Below are 22,169 nucleotides of genomic sequence, written 5' to 3' on the forward strand. Positions count from 1 at the left end.
AGGGTTCATTTTTCAGAAGGAATAGGCATTGAAAAAGACTGCTAGATAATCTCATCCAGTCCCGCGGATTGAAGTCAACCACATATGCTGCCTATTGTCAGGTCTCTATCTCTAACCAAAACTTTTCTCTGGGACAGAGGTTCATTACAAATCTCCTTGCCATCTCTACTTGAAAGTTTTTTTTTTTTTTTTTTAATGTTTAAATGTTATTTGAGAAAGAGAGAGAGCAAGAGAGAGAATGTGCTTGCGCAACTGGAAGAGGGGCAGAGAGAGAGAGAGAGAGAGAGAGAGAGAGAGAGAGAGAGAGAGAATCCCAAGGAGGCTCCACACTCAGTGCAGAGCCCGTTGTGGGGTTCAATCCCAACAACTGTGAAAGATCACGACCTAAGCCAAAATCAAGAGTAGGATGTTTAACCGACTGAGCCACACAGGCACCCTTCTTCTTTAATGTTTAATAAGCATCTTAAACTTAAATCTTAAATTCCCACCGCAACCCCAAACCTGCTCCACTCCCAGCCCTCCACATGTGAGAAAAGAACACAAGTATTCGCATAATTTATACAACCTAAATCTAAGTTTAATCCTCTATTTCTCAATTTTCCCCATTCCAACCCATCAAAAATTCTTTCATATCTACTCTCCCAAACATATCTCAAATCCATTCACTTTTCATCATATCTTAAACAGGTCAAAACCCTGTTTAAGACAACAGTACAAGCCTAACTGATCTCCGTGCTTTCACTCTTGCTCATCCTACTATCCATTTTCCATACAGCAAAGTAACCTTTAAAATCATAAAAGAAATAATTTTCCTCCTCTGCCTAAAATCCCCTAAAGGCTTCTTCCTATTTTACCTTGAAAACCCCTACCTTAGAACAAAGTCCTACAGGCTCTGGCCCCTTGCCTAACTCAGATCTATTACCTCCCTTCACCCTCACCTACCAGATCAGCATACAGGCCTTTTTTGATTCCCAAAACACACTCTTAAAAGGTCTTTCCCCACAGAAAACACTCTTCTCCATGGGAGTAATTATTATTCAGATCTCAGTTTAAATGTCACTGTATTCAAAAAGGCCTTCTGTGACTAGTCAATTTAAAAGTAGCCACCCAGTCATGTACTATCATATTACCTCATCCTATTTCAGTTCTCTATATAGCTCTTAGCATTATCTGGTTATTAAAATTTGTTTTTAAATGGATTTGTTCCATTATAAAATATGCACTGTAACAGCAGGACAAGATATTTAAAGTGCTCAACAAATATTAGATAAATCAACATACAAACATTGGGGGATCACTAACTTGATAGTTCACTAGAAGAATGTATTCAACTCATTCAAAAGATGTTTACTAAATGCCTACTATGTGCTAGGTATAGGAAGAGCAAAATTCTGGCAGAAATCATACCAGATTTCCCAGGTACTTCCAGTATTGTGATTTACCAATATGCCAACAAATCTTAATTTCATCTCTGTGATACAGTATTTTAATACATTTATTCTTCTTGTTTTAATAATCTAGGAAACTTCTATAATAAAGTACTATCTCCAGCCCAACCATATTAAAATGTAATAAACTGCAATAGGAACAAGTTGCTAATAAATGATGTCTAACAAATACCATATACAAGTACAAAACAGCATTTTACAGCATAATCACCAACATTATACAAATAAACCACAAAGCAAGGTAATTCTTTGTAGATTACTGTACAGTATGCTAAGTGTGCAGTCTACAGTAATTAAAACTGTTTTATCTTTACAATTTTCTTGTCCAAAACTTCCAACGTATATATACAGCTTTGATGTGTTAATATAATCGCATTTCAGCTTCTTCATTTAAAGTTTCATGTCAGACTTATTATTTTTTTTTCCAGTTATTCAAAGCACACAACAGTGACAAGGGTTAGCATATTGAAGGATTAAATCTGTATATCACATATTCTTTCTTGTCATCATTTTCACAGATACAATAAGATCTGCAACGTATTACAATCATTTCAAATTTTGTTCTAATCTACCTGTTCCGGGTTGGGTTGAAGTAATAGCAAAAGGGTTTTTGAAGTTAAAGCAATGGGTTGAAGTAACAGCGAAAGAGAAAAAACTAAGTGACTTTGGATCTGAGCTTTAAAAAAAAAACTATTCCATTTTCCTCTAAATGTCCATCACATGACCAAATTTCAAAAAAAGTTGTTTTCTAACGTTTATTTGTTTTTGACAGATAGAGCCCAAGAGGGGAAGGGGCAGAGAGAGAGAGGGAGACAGAGGATCTGAAGCAGGCTCCGCACTGACAGCAGAGAGTCCGACATGGGGCTGGAACCCACAAACCGTGAGCTCATGACCTGAGCCAAATTCGGACACTTAACCAACTGAGCCACCCAGGCGTCCCACCAACTTTCAAAATTTTAAAGAATTTTATACAAGTAGCAGTCTATTAGACATCTCAGAATGCTAATTTCTATTTTTTTTACAGTAAATCATCTCTTTAAAACAAAACTTCACATAATTAAGAATATTCTCTTTTAGCAATGGTCTTCTCATCCAACCTACTCATTTTGTTTCTATCTTGTTTGAATATTTTATAAGGGATGCATTACTATCGTGATAATAAAAACATTGTTTTGCATTGGTTAACACTAAAGGCAGTGCGTGCTAATGGTCAAACAAATGGTACAAAATGGCTGATTAAGTGTCAAGAAATTTTGGTGGTTAAAAAAGATGGAGAGGAGGGGCGCCTGGGTGGCTCAGTCGGTTAAGCATCCGACTTCGGCTCGGGTCATGATCCCGCAGTTTGTGACTTCAAGCCCAGGTTTGGGCTCTGTGCTGACAGCTCAGAGCCTGGAACCTGCTTCAGATTCTGTGTCTCCCCCTCTCTCTGCCCCTCCCCTGCTCACACTCTGTGTCTGACTCTCAATAATGAATAAACGTTAAAATTTTTTTTTTAAATAAAATAAAAAGAGGGAGAGGAGTTTCAGCATTCAAAAACTAAAGCAAACACAAACAATTTAAAAACAAATCCTGTTCCTTTTTCCACTTTGTACATCTCCTACTCTATAGCTATTGAGCCACTAGGTCAGCAAGGCTCCCAGAAGACCCAGACAGACCCTGTCCAAACATGCCTGTATTCCTCCAATGCTGCCACTCAAAGACCACTAAACATATAGATGTTCAACAAATGAATCACTCTCATGATTCCTATATCCCAGTCCTTTTTTTTCCTTTATTTTTGCTCTTGCACATCTGAAGCTCTTACGACTTTCTATATTGGCCACTTGAAGTTACTTAATTTTCTTAATTCCTTCTAGGTAAACATCAAACAAGGGCAAACCTTTGAACAGCCAAAACTCAAGTCTCAGAGAGCAAAAACTGTTCATTTTATGTGGATCTCCTTACAGGTCTCACTAAAATCCTGTTTTCTCCGCTTTATTAAAAAATCTATTTCTAATATCCCCGGTTACCTAGTTTTCACCACAAATTAGAAACAGGACACTTAGAGTCTCCCTATATTAATAGAACATTCATCGTTTCTTTCCTTACAGTAATTCTACTAAAATACTGTATCAAAAATAGATATTAGGGGCATCTGGGTGGTTAGGCAGCCGACTTCAGCTCAGGTGATCTCAAGGTTTGTTCAAGCCCGCATCAGGCTCTGTGCTGACAGCTCAGAGCCTAGAGCCTGGAGCCTGCTTTGGATTCTGTGTCTCCCTCTCTCTGCTCTTCCCCCTGGTTGTACTCTCTCTCTTTCTCAAAAATAAACATTAAAAAAATTAAAAATATACAGATATTAAAAAAAATCACTATAAACATTTCTGAAATTTAAATCCACTAAAATGAAATCCTACAAGGGGTTCCTGGCTGGCTCAATTGGTGGAGCACAGGACTCTTGATCTTGGGGTTGTAAGTTCAAGCTTCACACTGGGTGTAAAGATTACCTAAAAATGAAATCTTAAAAAAAAGAAAGAAATCCTACAAATCATGTTAATGTAAATGCTCCATATCAGCGATTAAATGTTTTCATTTCTTGCTCCAAACAATGCTAGTTTTTATATTTGTATAAATAGTAACACAATTATATTTAGAAAAATAGCAACAAAAAGCTGAAAAAGCCAATCTCCATGACAATGAACTTTCTAAAAATACGCTTTTAGAAGCGTATTATATTTATAATTCATGTAACATAAGACATTCCCTTGTAAATAAACTGGTAAACAGCAAATATAGTTAAGAATATATACAAAAGCAATATTGGCTCTAAAATAATTAATGCACAAAATGCCTACAAATCTTACAGAACAGCCAGTAGAGCTATAGAAAGTCAGGGCATAACTTCAATTAATCCACAGATATTTACAAAAACCTCCTTGAGGCTTCAATAATTCTGGAATTAATTCAGAACATTACAAGCTGGTAAAGTTCCTGTGGCACCAGTATTACTGCAAAGAACCAAAGTCAAATAGACATTTTATAAAAAGTTTCGTCTGAAAACGTTAAACAGACAGCTGCACTTTAACTTTCATCCTGTAACTTACTAGTACACACTAAGCCATAAAGAAACATTCAAGAAAAATCTGACTTATTAGTAATATCAATCCACAGGGTGTTGTCAGTTACTCAGGATACTGAAAAGTTACTCATCTATAATTGCTATCTCCTGTACTTTAAGAATTTATCACAAAGCATACTTCTACATATTATTGAAATAAAATTATTTTGTGCCACAATTCCACAAAGATTGGAAACTCTGTTTCTTAAATAATTGAAGATGTAGAAAACTTGAGGTTAAGTGAGACAGGTAAAACTTAACACTACATCCTCACCCAAAGACAGCCATTGCTAATGATCGATTTCATTTACTAACGACCAATTAAATACCATTATATCCTCACATCTCCGAAAGGCAGGTACATAGCAAATAAGTTAGAGGCACAAATGGTACTGGTCTATTTAACACCAAGAACCCTGATCTCCACCAAAAATAGAATCAACTGTTTTTTTAAATATAGATTGTTAAAAAGTAGCTAGTTTAAACTTAACATGTCAATCTTAATGGTGTACAGGAACCACAATTCAAAAACAAAAGCAATAGATTTACACCGGTGGCGTTTTTAGATTCTTGGCATAAAGTTGTACTGACATCTTGCAGTCACAAATACAGACGATGGCACGAGAATTTACCACGTGGACTTCGAAGTGTTCGTGGGTTTGACGACAGAAGAGATTCAAAGTTTTTATTTCTTTTTTTCTTCCCTGAAATTCTGTTATTTGGGGGCCGGGGGAAGGGTGCAGGGTTTCCAATACCTACATTAGAAGACTTCTACCACAGAGGAGTCATTAACCTGGAGTTGAGTGTGAGCCTGGATTTGAAGGGCTCTAACGCAGAAAATCTCACCACCACACAGGCCTGGAAGTGCGAATTACGTATGGGTGTGGGCTTGGTGGCGGGAGAACTGCGGCTAAACGATTCACGATAGTATATGCAAATAAAAGGATTACCAGTTCTGGAGAAGAGGCAAATAATTCATTTTCACCACTCACCTTTCGCTCTGCGGCTGACGGAACCTGATAGCTTTTTTTAAAAAGCTCATTATCTTCAGTTACCACCTCCTAGACCTTAGCGCCTAACCAGGTCCGAGCAGGGGTAGTGGCGACGCCTACAACTCCCTCCCGCACCTAAGCACCCAGAGAGCCCGGCTCCATCACCGAGGAGGCCTTGACCTCCCCTCCCCCTCTGGCCCCACTACCGAGAGCTCCCGGGCCCAGGCCTCCTGTGCCCGGCGGCCGTGTGCTCCACGCCATCTGCCACCAGGGCCTCGGCGTCCGGCTACTGCTTCCCCTTACTCCTGCCACAAAGCCTGCGGCCAACTCCGAAGGCTCGCGTGGGCCGCACGCCGCCGCGGCCCTGAGTCCTCAGGCCTTAACCAGCTCCCGGAGCTCGAGCCCCACGCTCGCTGCACACTCCCGGGTGTGCTGAGGGCTCTCTTCGATCGGGCGCTCTGCCGGGCCCTGCTCGGAGCTGAAGCCCAGGCCCAGCGCACAGAACCGCCGCACCGTCCCCGGCTCAGGCCCGGCGGCCCCCTAGCGCTCCCCGAGGCCCGCGCGCGGCCGCCCCCGCCCTGCCCGGGCCCCGCGCTCCCCACCGCTCGCACCGTCTCGTCGGGGTCTATGTCGATCTTGAAGGTCTGCTGCTGGAGGGTCTTCAGGGTGACCAGCATGGTGCCGCCGCGCAGCTCCGCTGCCGGGCCTGCTCCGGGTGCTGGCCGCTGGGCGGGGTCTGTGGCCTGGCGGGGCCCCGGGGTCGCCCGCGCTCCTAGCGCACTCGGGAGGAAGGCGGTGGGGGTGGGGGCTTGTCACATTCGCCCTGCGGAGCGGCCTCTCCCCCAGCCCTGGGCCCGGGCCGCGCCGCTGCCTCCGCGACTGCGGCCTTCCCCGAGAGTTTGGGCCGCCGTGCTTCCTCACGCGCCCGGCGCCAGCCACTGAGTCCAAGAGGCACGAGGGGTCTGCGAGACAAGCAGAGAATCCGCTAGCTCACCACAAGCTGGTGGCCGCCATCAACGTGACTCGCCGAGACGCGCCCCCTCCCCCACCCGAAAAAATCTGGGGGATGGGGCCGAGCTGGCTAAGCACGCAGGCGTAGGGTGCGGCGAGGCTGTGCGCAGGCGCAGCCAAGAACTCCGCCCCGGAATTGGGGCTGGACGGATTGCGGCTCTGGAATGTCGGCGGCCTGGATCGAGCGTGCGCAGGCGCAGTCAGTGGGCGTCTCGAGGGCTGTCGGGGCTTCCTTGTGGCGTCTGCACCCGGGGCGTTCTCCCGCCGGTCGCTGCTCCGCCTACGTCCAGGCTCCTCCCGGCTGCCTGAGTTGCGCAATCCGTAGCCGGGGAAGCGCTACGTGGAGACCGCGCTAAGTGGAAGCCGAGCTCTGGAGCTGGGGAACAGGAGGGCGGTAGGTTGAGGCGGGGTTTGAATGAAAGGATCGTGGTAACCACGGTACTGGGCCGGCGCTTACTGGGCGCTTGCCGTGTGGATGAGCCACTGTGGTGACGACTCTGATCCTTTACTCCTGAGAGCGCAGACCCCTGTGCCACACTGCCTGGGTGGACCTTGGGCGTAAATAGAAGGACCGATATAGGAGGTCAAGTTCTTTCACTCCTCTGGGCGGAACTGTCCAGTGGCTGCTGTCACCCAGAAGTCAGACTGCTTGCAGCTGGATACATAGCCCTTGCCTTTCACCACGTCTCCCTCCTCTCCCTTGCGCTTGGGTGGTTGGTGGGTACTAGGCACGTGCTCCTGCCTGAGAGCCTGCCTTTGCACTTGTGCCCGCTCCTGAGTCCTCTTTACCCAGATGCTTGAGTGGCGGCTCACTGTCTCGCCTCCTTCAAACCTTTGCTCAAAAGTCACCTTCTCAGTGAGGTCTACCCTAATACTCGGCTGAAAACCGTAACTACACTAGCTTTATTGTCCTGTTCTGTTATCTCTATAGCATTTATCATCTTATAATTACTAGATAATATACATATTTATTAAGTTTGTCATCGTTCTTTTCCTCAAACCCCAGACTGAAACTGCACAAAAGCGAGGATTTTGTTGTGTTAACCGATGTGTGAAGAAACGTGCCTGACAGCAGGCACACGATAAATATTGGAATGGGTAAATGTGCTTCCAGTCCCTCATCAGTAAGGCACAGATAATAATAACTCAACTCCATTGATTTTGGAGGGGGGTGTTGAATAACGTATGTAAAAACTTAGTACAAGGAACATAGTAAGCATCACCTTAGTAGTTAGCTATTTGTAGTATGCTCATTTACAGATAAGAAAAGTGGAGTGCAGAGATGCTGAGTAATGTGCCTGGAGTCACCCAGCTAGTAAGTGACAGATGCAGCATTTGAACCCAAGCAGAATAACTCCAGAGAACTTGCTCCAGGTGTCCGGCTGCTCTCAGTAAGGTACACATTTGACATAAAGTGGTTCAAGTATAAAGGAAAATAACAGTTATACCACTAACCATGTGGCCAGTTGCAAATTACATCTCTGTGCCATGATTCTGACTGATATAATGTCCCTGCTTGGTTTTTCTTGGATCTTAGCGCTCAGATATAATTCTTCCATGGAACTTTCTTTCCCTGACCAACTTCCTTCTCCACTGACCTGGCATTTCCCCTTTCACAGCACATATCTCCTTGTATTGTAATACAATATCTAATCCGCTGCGGTCTGTATTCCTGTATATCCACTGTTGGTCACCAGGTGATCTGATCTTGTCCTTTGTTTTGAAATACCTCCAGCTTGGACCTGTCCCCTTCGGTGTAGACAGAGTTAGCCAATTGCCTAAACAATATCTTCACTTAGAGTATAACAACCTTCTGAAGACTATCGCAACCAAACAGAACCATTGATTTTTGTCTGGACCTCTCTTCCCCCTGAAACCTGCTTTTCTCCCAGTCTTCCCCCATTTTAGTTCACGATACCAGTGTCTACCCAGGTGCTCAGATCAAAAATCTAGTCATCATCCCTGGTAAATCTCTCCTTTGTTCCTGTCTTCCCATCCACCATATCTAATCCATTATCGAGTCCTGTCAACTTTATTCTCCAAATTATATCCCAAATTCAGCCATTTTTACCATTTCTAATTGTACAGCCTTAGGCTAACCCGTCATTATCTTTCACCTGCCTCCCAACTCCACTTCTATTCTTTTCCCCATTAGCCTCCCCAGCAATCAGAGTAGTCTTTTCAACTGTAAATCAAATCATGTCACATCTATTCTTTTTTTTATGTTTATTTATTTTTGAGAGAGAGAGAGGCAGAGAGAGGGAGACACAATACGAAGCAGGCTCCAGGCTCTGAGCTGTCAGCACAGAGCCTGATGTGAGGTTTGAACTCACGAACTGTGAGATCATGACCTGAGCCATAGTTGGATGCTTAACCAACTGAGCCGCCCGGGCACCCCTCACATCTATTCTTAATACCTAATTACACTTGAGAATAAAATTCAAACTCTTTACCTGGCTTTTAAGAATTCACATGGTCTGAGTCCTGCCAGATTCTCTGGCCTCATCTCTTTTCTTCTGTCTCTGGCTTATTCACTGCCATCCCTCTGCACCAGCTTTCTCTCATGCTCCAAGCAGGCTAAGCTGGTTCTCACCTCTGCAGTTTGCAGTAATGGTCACTTCAGCCTGAAACTGTCTTCCTACATCTTTGAATGGCTAACTCCTTTTCATCATTCAGATTGCAGGTCCTATTTTACTTCCTTGGAGAGCATTTCTCCAAAAACTGCAATGATCTATAATAAACGTATAATAACCCTCTAGGCGAGGCTCCATCCTAATCTGTTTATGTGGATAATTTCATTTGGGCCCCAACAAAACTACGTGAGATAGGTGCAACATTACCCTGGCTTAAATTTTTTCATGGACCAACTTGAAATTATTATTTTTCAACCTGTTTATGGCCTGTCTCACAATACTACTCGCTTCCCATCTCTGTATTTTAGGGGCAGGAACTCATTTGCCTTACTCATGGTCTTTCCCAAGCACCTAGAACAGTGCCTGGAACACAGTAGGTGCTCAGTAGTGTATGTTGACTGACTCCCAACTCATTTGTAAGCTCCATGAGGCCAGGTGTTGTGTCAATCTTGCTCAAAATGGTATCTTTAAAGTATAGTGCAATGTCTGCTAGGAATTTATCCAAGGGATACAGGAGTACTGATGCATAGGGGCACTTGTACCCCAATGTTTATAGCAGCACTCTCAACAATTGCCAAATTATGGAAAGAGCCTAAATGTCCATCAACTGATGAATGGATAAAGAAATTGTGGTTTATATACACAATGGAATACTACGTGGCAATGAGAAAGAATGAAATATGGCCTTTTGTAGCAACGTGGATGGAACTGGAGAGTGTGATGCTAAGTGAAATAAGCCATACAGAGAAAGACAGATACCATATGGTTTCACTCTTATGTGGATCCTGAGAAACTTAACAGAAACCCATGGGGGAGGGGAAGGGAAAAAAAAAAAAAAAGAGGTTAGAGTGGGAGAGAGCCAAAGCATAAAAGACTGTTAAAAACTGAGAACAAACTGAGGGTTGATGGGGGGTGGGAGGGAGGGCAGGGTGGGTGATGGGTATTGAGGAGGGCACCTTTTGGGATGAGCACTGGGTGTTGTATGGAAACCAATTTGACAGTAAATTTCATATATTAAAAAATAAATAAATTAATTAATTAAAAAAATAAATAAATAAATAAAGTATAGTGCAATGTGAATGCTCAATATGAATTGGCTGAAAAAATGGTGAAGGAACTTTAGTTAACAGTCATTTTAGTTGAAATTTAAATAGTTGTAAGAAAGCCTGTGAAAACATTTTATAATTTGTTGTAGTTTTGTTATAATATATTTTATAAATTTCACTCACTTATAATATGAAGTTATAACTTACTGTTATTATAACATAACCTTTTATTATATTAAATTTATTATATTTTTATTTATTGTATTTATTTGTTATAATTAAAACCTTTCCTGCTACAACTACTGTTATCCATCTGAAGTAAAAGGGCAGTGAGAAATGCCTCTCCATATATTGGAGTATATTTTTAAAAAAATCTTTTGCTTGTGGCAAAATAAATCAATATTTAGAAATATTGATTTAGAAATATTCTAGAAATATCTAGAAATAACCACCGTTTTGAAGGTCTTTAGAAATTTTCTAGATACATATATGAGAATATATTCTTTCAAATAGTTGTGGCAACAGTAGATTTTAAATGCCAATTGAAAGATTCACCTGATACATTTTCTAAAGTCCAGTGTTCAGATAAAAGGTTGTTTTTGTTTTCTTTTAATTTCTGGAAAAACTGTATGCCAGGCATAACCACTCTTGGCCCAATAGCACAGGTTGGACAGGCTGTATGCCTCCTTGGAAGATGTAGTTGCCTTTACTCAGAGTCCCACAGTTCACATGATAGATGATAGGACCTCACTCCCCAACTGTCCCTGCAAAGGCCACTGAGGTGAGTTTGCTCATGAGTAAGGCCTGGTAGGATAAAGCCTTCTTCACGAGCTATTTTGCAGGATAAAAAGATGGGTAAGAGTTGTTAATTCCAAATACTTGATAACAAGGTTGGTAATTTTGCTTGCATTTTTGGAAATCAGTCAAATGATTTCAGAGAAGTAGATGAGCAAGCAGAGATTTAGCAACTGCTGACTTACGGCAAAAATGCCAGACTTCAAGCTATTCGTTCAGCAAATAGTTGTTGAGACTCTCTCCATGCCAGGAACTGTTCTGGGTGCTGTGGATACAATAGGGAACAAAACAAAGTCCCTGCCCTCATGGAGTTTATATTCTAGTGGGATAATAGATAAAGAACTAAAAATCAAAGATATCTACAATCAGGTGATAAGTGCTATTTTTTAAAAAACACACGAAGAGGATTGGGGCACCTGCGTGGCTCAGTCAGTTAAGTATCCAGCTCTTGATTTAGGCTCAGGCATGATCTCACAGTTCATGTGTTCGAGCCCCACGTTGGGCTGTGTGCTGACAGAGGAGCCTGCTTGGGATTTTCTCCTTCTCTCTCTGAGCCTCCCCTACTCGCGCATGCTCTCTTTCAAAACTAATAAATAAACTTTAAAAAATTAAAAGAAACAAAAACAAAAAGCACATGAAGAGGGTCAATAGTGTTCAGAAAAGTAGAGTTGCTATAGAGAATGTGCCAGATACCTTTCATTCCTTTTCCTCCCATCATTCTTTCTTCCCTCTTCTTTCCTCAGCAATTGGCTCCAAGAAGGCTGACCTATGTGGACTACCACAACTGACTTCCTGGGGAGTCCCTGCAGGAGATAGGAGTGAGCAAAGAGAGTGAAATTAGGGAATTTATTCTTTGTGGTTGGTAGTGCTCTTTATTACAAGGGCATTGCTTCTGTAGGGTGGCCCTCCAGGGGGCAGAAAGGTACCCAGTAGGTCACTGGGATTGGTAAATGGGACCACTCCTGCTTCCCTACCTTGGTTCCTAGACCCAAATAGTCTTCCTACTGGGGAAACAGTGCCCTATAGGCTTCTCTGATTCAGTGTATAGATTGCATTCTGGAGAATGAAACCCTGTTCTTGCACAGTATTCCGTCTGAGATGTTACTTCAGTTGTACCATCAGCAAGTCATTCCATTGCTCTCTCGGGTTGGCTCCTCTGCAGAGGGTGGTATATGAAAAGACCAATGGGTCCTATGATCATGAGATCGCTCCCAGACCTCCGGTACGAAGTGGGTCACTGGTTGGATGCTATGATGCCTGGAGGTTCCGTGTTTATGGATCAGGTGCTCTGTAAACTCCTGTACACTGCTACAGGCTAAAGCTCTGCTGGCAGGAGATGTAAACGTATACCAAGAATAAATGTCTATTCTTATGAGAACAAATTGACCCCCGGTATGCACGGGGCCCAAGACAGTCAACTTGCCACCAACTGCCTGGTTGATCCTTCAGAGAATAGTACCATACCAAGAATTAAACACTAATCTTTCTGGCAGTTTGGATATTCAGAGGTGATGGTAGCTAGAACAGCCTTACTGCAAGGTCATGCCTAGTCTCCATCTCTGCCACCACACTCACCCATTTATGTGCCCATGATGTTTCTACTCTTGCCTCCTAAAAGTCTATTTTAACTACAATACCCAGGTCAGTTCATTTACACTCAAAACTCTGTAATGGCTCCCCACTTCAGTCAGTAAAATCCCAAGACTTTACAATGCCCTTCCTCCTTCCTCCTCATTACTTTTCTGACTTTATTAGCTACATAATTCCCTGACTTCACTGTGCTCCCGCTGCACTGGCCCCCTTACTATCCCTTGAACTGGCCAGGTCCACTCCCACCTGGGTCTTTTGTTCTCTCCCTGAAACACTCTTCTGTAGATAGATATCTGCCCTCTCCTTCACCTACTACAATCTTTGTTCGAAGTTCATCTTCTTAGTGAAACCTACCCTGTCCCTTTTATCATCTTATTTAATATGACATAATGATAATGCCCCACGCTTCCCCATCCAGCATTCCCCATGCCCCTTACTCTGCTTTCCTTCTTTTCCCTATTAAGTTAACTGTTTTCTTACATGCAACTTTATCTGTTGTGTTTCTTGTGTAGTGTCTGTCTCCCCTGCTAGATGACAGGGATCTTTGTTTTGTCACTCACATTCTTTAAACATCAGGAAAAGTACCTGGAACAGAAAAAGAAGAAAATTGAGCCTCCCAGGAATAAAGGCAAATTAAAACAAAGGTGACACTTTTGTGTTAAAATTAACAATTAAGACTTAGTAACCTCCAAAAATATCAAAAGTATATGGGAAAAGTGTTTCCATAGTTTACTAGTGAGTTTACGATTTGTAACAACCTTTTGGAAAGCCCTTTAGCCATATAGGTGGCTTTTAACCTCTAGAATTTCAACTTTTATACACATTATCTCCAAAACTACTTTTCTCAGCTTAGCTATCTAACTATGACTTGAAAAGTTGATTTAACGGTGTAGTCAGCCAACCAGTGGGGCAAAGGCCTGGCATTCACATGTTTTATGTTTAAACAGTATTATTTACACAACCCAACATTCCTTTTTCTCATTTGAACTGATTTTCCCATTAGTTTTGCAAGACTAGAAAAACCGTTAGCAATAAATTGTGAAATAGATCTTTTGCTAAAGTTCAGTGTGTTTAAACAGTTTGGGTTCTTTTGTTTTCTCGTTTTTCCCAGCTCAACGTTGTTTTTTTCTCATTCAACAGGTTTTTTCATTTCTAGCTAAAGTTGATTTTAATTTATGATTTATTTCAAATATACCTGACTTGTCTTTGGAGCTAAAAATCAGAGCTGGCTTTTTGTTGAAATCATGTTTATTTGCTAATGAGTTTATTATCATTTATTCTCCAGTATTCATTGGGAAACAATTATATGCCAGGCCCTACATAGGTCTAGCGAGGCTCTGTCTCTGCCCTTAGGAGGTTACTGGGGGAAACAAACAAGTAACTGTGTAGAGTGCTGGGATTGGGGCAGGCTCCAGGAAGGCAGTGTGGCTTGATTGACTCTAGGTAGGGTGGGAAAGATGGGCACAGGGACTCAGCGTCTTTTCAGTTCTCTCTCTCTCTCTCTCTTTCACAGTTGGTTATCTGATCTGTATATTGGCCAAATGTTCTGAAAATTGTATGAGAACTAGAATATTGTTTTAAAGGAAACCATGAGTAAGTTAATATAATTCTACAAGCTTCTCTGAAGAAACTTCAGAGCATTTAAAAAGCATGGTTTTTTTTTGGTTTTTTTTTTGTTTTTATTTATTATTTTTGGGACAGAGAGAGACAGAGCATGAACGGGGGAGGGGCAGAGAGAGAGGGAGACACAGAATCGGAAACAGGCTCCAGGCTCCGAGCCATCAGCCCAGAGCCTGACGCGGGGCTCGAACTCACGGACCGCGAGATCGTGACCTGGCTGAAGTCGGACGCTTAACCGACTGCGCCACCCAGGCGCCCCAAAAAGCATGTTTTTTAAATCTTTCAATGGGAAGTATGCATTCCTTTGTCCTGGACCCATGTTTATTATTTGTGGTTTTGTAATATATGCCTGCCTATGTTTTTGCAGAATTGTTGCACTATATTAATCAAGAAGAGCCCCAGGACCCAAAGTGTTTGAAGTTCATATAGCAGTTGTCCCACTGATACCTCTTTTCTTGAGTCCCACTGATACCTCTTTTCTTGAGTATTTATTGTTACATGAAATTGGTTTTACAGTTTCTACCTCATATATGAACTAGCTATAGGGGCGCCTGGGTGGCTCAGTCGGTTAAGCGTCCGACTTCAGCTCAGGTCACGATCTCGCGGTCCGTGAGTTTGAGCCCCGCGTCAGGCTCTGGGCTGATGGCTCAGAGCCTGGAGCCTGCTTCTGATTCTGTGTCTCCCTCTCTCTCTCTGCCCCTCCCCCGTTCATGCTCTGTCTCTCTCTGTCTCAAAAATAAACAAACATTAAAAAAAAAAACTAGCTATATATAAAATTATAAATAATTAATAGAATTGGCAACATAAAGATTTTATGATGTCATCATGTAGTAACAGTGTGAACAGAATAAAAAGCATACAACCAACTGAAAAATATTTCAACATGTGACAAATTTAATATCCTTAATGTATAAATTACTCACAAACTGGAAAACAAAGCATTATGATCCAATTAAGCAAAAGCATACAAGGTTTATACAGAAAATGCATGGGAAAATACAATTAATAGTGCTTATTATGTGCCAGGTGTTTTTCTAAATGCCTGCTAGATTAACTTTTAACCCTCATGTCAATTATGAGATGACCCTGATCAAGTTACTTAATCTTGCTGTGCTTCAGTTTTCCTCCTCTGTGCACATGTCTAAGAATTTTTCTATGAAAGATGCAAAGAAGTGAGGTTGCTGGGTCCTAGACATTGTGTATTTTAAATTTAATAGACCCCACCAAAATTCTATCCAAACTGCTATGTCAACGTATGTTCCTATCAACACTGTTTGAGATTACTAGTTCCCCGCCCCCAGCCAACACTTAACAGGCTCTGTTATTTTCTCTTTTTGCCATTGTGATGGACAAATCACTTGTGCCTTTCATGAATTCAAATCCCGCTCATCCTTAAAAGTACATTTAATTCCCTGTTCTCTTAGAGTATTTCCTTTAACTGCTCAGTAAATTATTTTTCTTTTTTTTTTTTTTTTAATGTTTATTCATTTTTGAGAGAGAGAGAGAGAGACAGAGACAGAGCACAAGTGGGGGGAGGGACAGAGAGAGACACACAGAATCCGAAGCAGGCTCCAGGCTCTGAGCTGTCAGCACATAGCCCCACATGGGGCTTGAACCCATGAGGCGTGAGATCGTGACCTGACCCTAAGTCGGACGGTCAACGGACTGAGCCAACCAGGCGCCCCAGTTAATTATTTTTCTTTCTTCTCAATTGCCTCAACACTTCGTCTACTCATTCAACAAATGTTTACTGAACATTTACTGTGTGTTCAAGTCACTGCAGATAAAGCAGTGAATAAATTAGGCAAAGATTTCTACCTTTATGGAGCTTACATTCTAAGGAGGAAAGCAGACAATAAAAATAAAGTTAAATTTATAGAATATTAGATGGTGATAAGGACAAATAAAGCAGATGTGGGCAGGCGGGTAAGAAGAATCAGGGTGGAAATAGGATTGAAATCCTAGATACCATGTCTGAAGAAAACCCTAGGGAAAGGTTACTTGTGCCTTTTTAGCATTTATCACTTTCTATTCTATGTTTATTTTTTTTATTGTGGTAAAATATGCAGAACAAAATTTACCATTTTAACCTTTTTTAAAAATTTTTTTTTTTTAACGTTTATTTATTTTTGAGACAGAGAGAGACAGAGCATGAACGGGGGAGGGTCAGAGAGAGAGGGAGACACAGAATCTGAAACAGGCTCCAGGCTCTGAGCGGTCAGCACAGAGCCCGACGCGGGGCTCGAACTCACAGACCGCGAGATCATGACCTGAGCCGAAGTCGGCCGCTTAACCGACTGAGCCACCCAGGCGCCCCAATCTTAACCTTTTTTAAATGTACAGTTCAGAGACATTAGGCACATTCACATTGTGTGCAACCATCTTCACCATCTATCTCCAGAAGCTTTTCATTTTCCCAAATGGAAACTCTGTGCCCAGCAACCAACTCTCCATTCCTTCCCTTCGCAGTCCCTGGAACCACCCTTCTACTTTGTGCTTCTATGACTTTGACTACTCTCGGTATATAATATCAACGGGATCGTACAATATTTGTCCTTTTGTGTCTCGTTTATTTCATTTAGCATAATTTCTTCAAAGTTCACCAGAATTTCCTTCCTTTTCAAGGCTGAAAAATATTCCTTTGTAGGTATATACCGTATTTTGTTTTTCCATTCATCCGATGGACATTTGCTTTCTTTTCTCCCTTTTGGCTATTGTGAATAATGCTGCTGTGAACATGGATGTACAAATATCTATCCAAATCTCTGCTTTGAATCCTTTTGGGTATATAACCAGAAGTAGAATTACTGGGTGAAGTGATATTTTTATGTTGAATTTTTTGAAGAACGGCCATACCGTTTTCTGTGGTGGCTGCACCATTTTCCATTTCTGCCAGCCATGCGCAAGGGTTCCAATTGTTCCACATCCTTGCCAACACTTGTTTTTTTCTGTTTCATTTTGTTTCTGTTTTGTTTTGTTTGTTTTAGTAATAACCATTCTGACAGGTGTGAGGTGGTATCACATTGTGGTTTTGATATGCATTTCCTTAATGATTAGTGATGAGTGTCTTTTCATTGCTTCATGGCCATTTGCATATCTTCTTTGGAGAAATATCTGTTCAATTCCTTTGCCCATTTTTGAATTGGGGTGTTTTTTGTTGTCAACAGCAATATATAGGAGTTCTTTATGTATTCTGGATGTTAATCCTTTATCAGATAAGTGATCTGGAAATATTTTCTCCTGTGAGTTGCCTTTTAGTTCTATTAACAGTGTCTGTCTTAGTCTATTCAGGCCACTATAACAAAATACTGCAAACTAGGTAGTTCATAAACAAAGGAAATTTATTTCTCACAGTTCTGGAGGCTGGGGAGTCCAAGATCAAGGTGCTGGCAGATTCAGTGGATGGTGAGAGCCCTCTTCCTGGTACATAGATGGCCGTCTTTCTGTAGTGTCCTTACATGGCAGTAGGGATGAGGGCTGTCTCTGGAGTCCCTTTTATAATCAGGACAGTAATCTCATTCATGAGGGCTCTACCTTGATGATCTCATCATATGCCAGAGGCCCCACCTCCTAATACAATCACCTTGGGGGTCAGGATTTCAACATGTGAATTTTGAGGGAACGCAAACATTTAGACCATACCAGTGTACTTTGATGCACAAAACTCTCATTTTCATGCAGTCCACTGTATTTTTCCTTTTGTAGCTCATGCTCTTGGTGTCATGTCCAAGAAATCATCATCACATCCAATGTCATGAAGGCTTCCCCTATGTGTTCTTCCAGAAGTTTTGTAGTTTTGGATCTTATGTTTAGGTCTTTGATCCATTTTGAGTCTCATTTGCATACAGTGTTATAGAGGGGCCAATTTCCTTCTTTTGCATGTGGATACTAGATGTTCATTTTTATTACATTTGATAATTTTCCATAATGCAAGGTCCCTTGAAGACAGCACTGTGTCTTATAATTTTTTATATCTCTTACATACCATGTATTTAATAAGAGCTCAATATGCTTTAAAAAAATAAATGCTTTGTGGTTACTGACTATTGAATTGAATTGAAAATATTACTGTGCATCTTAATTGTAAGACCAGCTCATAATAGGCATTTAAAAAAAATTTTTTTTAATTATGGAATTTAATATATTCTTATTCTAAGGGATTTCATTCTCAAAGAAAAATTGCTTTTTCAATTGATGGGATTGGAGAATGAGGATTATTGTAAATGTATTACATAATACATACATATATATATATATAGAGAGAGAGAGAGAATAATATAAATACCAAAAAATAAAGTACATAGCCATTTTCAAAGCAAATACTCAACTTCTACTTTGAATATGGTGAATTAAAATGAAGAATACTTTTTTTTCACTTCTCCAAATCTTTTTGAAATAATACAATCAAAAGAAAAGCCATAAGGGATAAGCACTGGGTGTTGTATGAAAACCAATTTGACAATAAATTTCATATATTTGAAAAAAAAAAAAAAAGAAAGAAAAGCCATAAGAACTCTGGGAAACCAAAAAGGGTGATGTAATAGTTGCACAGAAATGTTCCCAGTGAACTAGGCTTGTTGGCACTCATGTGCTTGTATAGTCCCTGCCATTTCAAAGCTGGACTTTAACCAGTACATCAGTGAGAGTAATGCTGTGCCATTTGGATCTAAGCCTTTAAAAGTTGTGTCAGCTTCCTCTTTTACACTTATAGGGAAGGAAAAGAGCTTTTTTCCTCTATCCATCTTAGGGTCGTTGGCTGGGCCCTTGCAGATTAGACCAACTAAAGACAAATTCAGAAGAGAAAAACAAAAGAATTTTATTAACACATACGTTGCACATACATGTAGGAGAACTCAGTGATAAATAACTCAAAGAGGTGGTTAGAACTTGGGCTTATATGGCATCTTAGCAAAGCACAGTAAATTCATAGAGAAGTGACAGGATAAAGGAAAAGGGCTGTAGGCTTCTAAGGGTGACCAACTGTGGGAAGGTAAATATTTGGGGGAAACTAATGGAGTAAGGTTTGTTTGTGGAGGTCCATCTCAGTGTTGGCTTTCTGTCCTTTTCATGGCTATAAAACTTCCCTGGGAGAGGTGAGTTATGGCAGTCCTCATTTCTCAGAAGTTCCTGCTTTTAGTTAGATAAGGGAAGCTCCAGGTAGGCTTCTTTCTGCCTCTGTCAGTTTTGCCTCCAGCTAATAATAATCCTTATGCCAAAGTGGTGTATTTTGGAGTGGCCTATTCTGGTCCCCTACACACTCTTGGAAGCTAGCAATACGTGAAACAGTCTTTAAGATTTTTTTATAATTTTGGGGGGTGCCTGGGTGGCTCAGTTGGTTAAGCATCTGACTTCAGCTCAGGTCATGATCTGGTGGTTCATGGGTTTGAGCCCTGCATCAGGCTCTCTGCTGTCAGCTCAGAGCCTGGAGCCCGCTTCAGATTCTGTGTCTTCCTCTGTCTCTGTCCCTTCCCTGCTTGTTCTCTCTCTCCCTCAAAAATAAATGAATAAACTTAAAAAATTTTTTTAAATAATTTTTGACAGAATAACTCTATTTCTGGGTATTTGTCCTAGGGAAATATTCAGAAAAAAGAACTCCCTTTTGTAAGTTAGATGTACATATCATTATTAATTATAATAATAAAAATGGGAAGGTGGAAGTGGCCTTACTGTTGAATGCTAGGAGAGCATTCAACAAGGTACATTGTATATGACTGCTTAAGCATTATAAATCATGATTTTGGAGCATATTTACTGATAGAATAAAATGCCACTCATTCATGTATTCATTCATTCTGCAAATATATATGAATAACGTGTGTCAGATACTATTATTACAGATACTGGCTTTTCATAGTGAGCAGAACTCTCTCATGGAATAACTACTATCCTGGAACACTCATTCAGGAAGGGACAAAAAATAGGCAAACAAATATGTAAGGTGGTGGTAAATACAAAAAGAAAGATGAAAATCAGATAAGAGGAGAGTTAATATTATTAAAATATGATACAATGATGCAATGTTGGGAGATGTTTATATAGTATAATCCCAGTTTTATAAATAAATAAACAACAACCATTACCACCACCATGATAAATACACGTACATAGGGACACCTGGATGGCTCTGTCGGTTAAGCGTATGACTCTTGGTTTCAGCTCAGGTCATGATCTCGCGGTTCATGAGTTTGAGCTCCACGTTGGGCTCTGTGCTGACAGTGCAAAGCCTGCTTGGGATTCCCTCTCTGTCCCTCTCTCTGCCCCTTTCCAGCTCGCACTCACTTGTCTCTCTCAAAATAAATAAAATTTTAAAAAATTTTTAAAAAAATTAAAAAATACGTGTACATAAAGATAGAATAATGACTTGAAGAAAAAAATTCGAATATTCACAGTGGTGAGCCCAGAGTGGTAGAATAACTGGTAATTTTTTTTATATGTTCCCACTTTCCAAAATGTCAGTAATGAACATTTATTTAGACTCAGAAACCGCAACACAAATCATTGAAAAATCCATCGAATTAGGTTTAGAATGAAAAATTAATTTACAGATGCTTATTGTTAAGTTTAATTGCTTAAAAGAACATAACATTTGTCAGAACCCTTAAAATGTACGACACAGAGTGAACCCTGACTTATGCTATGAACTTTGAGTAATAACGATGTGTCAGTGTAGCATCATTGAACATAACAAATATACAGCCGAGGTACAGAATATCCATAGTGGGAACGTTGTGTTGGCAGGGAGGATAGGGGATATATGGGAACTCTCTGTACTTCCTACTTCATTTTGCTGTGTGCCTAAAACTGCTCTAAAAGAATAAAGTTTATTAATTAGAAAAAAAGAGAGAACGTAACGGCCATAATGATGTCAGGCATAGGTATTCTTTAAACAGGAACTTTTGGAAATACCCTTTATCTCAGTAAATTTGGCACACATCACATTTCTGTTTCTCACAATTCAAGAAGCACAATTTTTCCGTATCACGTGGTAAGCACATCCATTTATAAGGGGCAAGTCAATATTTACCAAGGTCACCAAACTGTAACTACAAAACCAATGCCTATTTATTATTTAGAATGAGAAAGAGTGCTGTCACACGAGCTGGAATACATGTTTTCTGTGAAGCAACATATTTTTTTCTGTGAAGGCATGGAAAAATGCCTTATTATCAGAATGTCGCCTGGAGAGCCTGAAGTTAGAGGAAGTAGTAGCCAGTTTTATGATTTGATTATCAAATGAAGTGTTTCTCAAAGTGTAGGTCCATGAGTAGTTCCTGCTCAGATTCATCAAGGGGGGGTGCGTAGGTGGCTCAGTCGGTTGAGTGTCTGACTTTGACTCAGCTCATGATCGACTCAGGTTTGAGCCCCACGTCGGGCTCTGTGCTGACAGCTCAGAACCTGGAGAGTGTTTTGGATTCTGTGTATCCCTCTCTGCCCCTCCCTCCCTCAAAAATAAATAAACATTAAGAAAAACCTTACCAAGGGTATTTATTAAATGCAGGTTCCTAGGCACTAACGTAGATTTACCTTGCCATAATTTCCAGGTATGGACCCAGAAACTACATTTTTAAAAAATTTTTTGTAATGTTTATTTGTGTGTGTGTGTGTGTGTGTGTGTGTGAGAGAGAGAGAGAGAGAGAGAGAGAGAGAGAGAGAGAGAGAGTCCAAAGCAGGCTCCTTAGCTGTCAGCACAGAGCCCAACGTGGGGCTCAGACTCATGAACCATGAGATCATGACCTGAGCTGAAGTCAAACGCGTAACCTACTGAGCCACCCAGGCACTCCAGAAACTTCGTTTTTAACAAGCACCCACAGTGATATTTATGTGCATGGAAGTTTGTAAACCACTGGTACTTGGACAAAAGGTAGTGATGCCATTTCTTCACAATCTGGAAAACTTTGCCAATGGGAAATTAACAACTCACGGGCATTGGTGAAACTTGC

At 40.9% G+C, this 22,169-nt stretch overlaps 1 protein-coding gene and 1 long non-coding RNA gene across 3 annotated transcripts in view; one reads left to right on the forward strand and one right to left on the reverse strand.

The window, feature by feature from the left end:
* RAD23B (RAD23 homolog B, nucleotide excision repair protein) overlaps positions 1-6,276 on the reverse strand; it is a 47,586-nt gene extending 41,310 nt beyond the window's left edge. The window contains exon 1 of the mRNA XM_058694664.1: positions 6,146-6,276. Within this exon, the coding sequence (XP_058550647.1) occupies positions 6,146-6,211 (66 nt within the window). The 5' untranslated portion in view covers positions 6,212-6,276. The remainder of the gene's footprint in view (positions 1-6,145) is intronic.
* Positions 6,277-6,619: 343 nt separating this feature from the next.
* The window catches only part of LOC131491537 (uncharacterized), a 210,361-nt gene continuing 194,811 nt past the window's right edge, over positions 6,620-22,169 (forward strand). Inside the window, exon 1 of one of the 2 annotated variants that reach the window (XR_009251508.1) lies at positions 6,620-6,939. This is a non-coding gene — a long non-coding RNA (uncharacterized LOC131491537). The remainder of the gene's footprint in view (positions 6,940-22,169) is intronic. The other variant, XR_009251509.1, reaches the window with a different exon arrangement.

Source organism: Neofelis nebulosa, chromosome 12 (genome assembly GCF_028018385.1).
Source record: "Neofelis nebulosa isolate mNeoNeb1 chromosome 12, mNeoNeb1.pri, whole genome shotgun sequence".
NCBI lineage: Eukaryota > Metazoa > Chordata > Mammalia > Carnivora > Felidae > Neofelis > Neofelis nebulosa.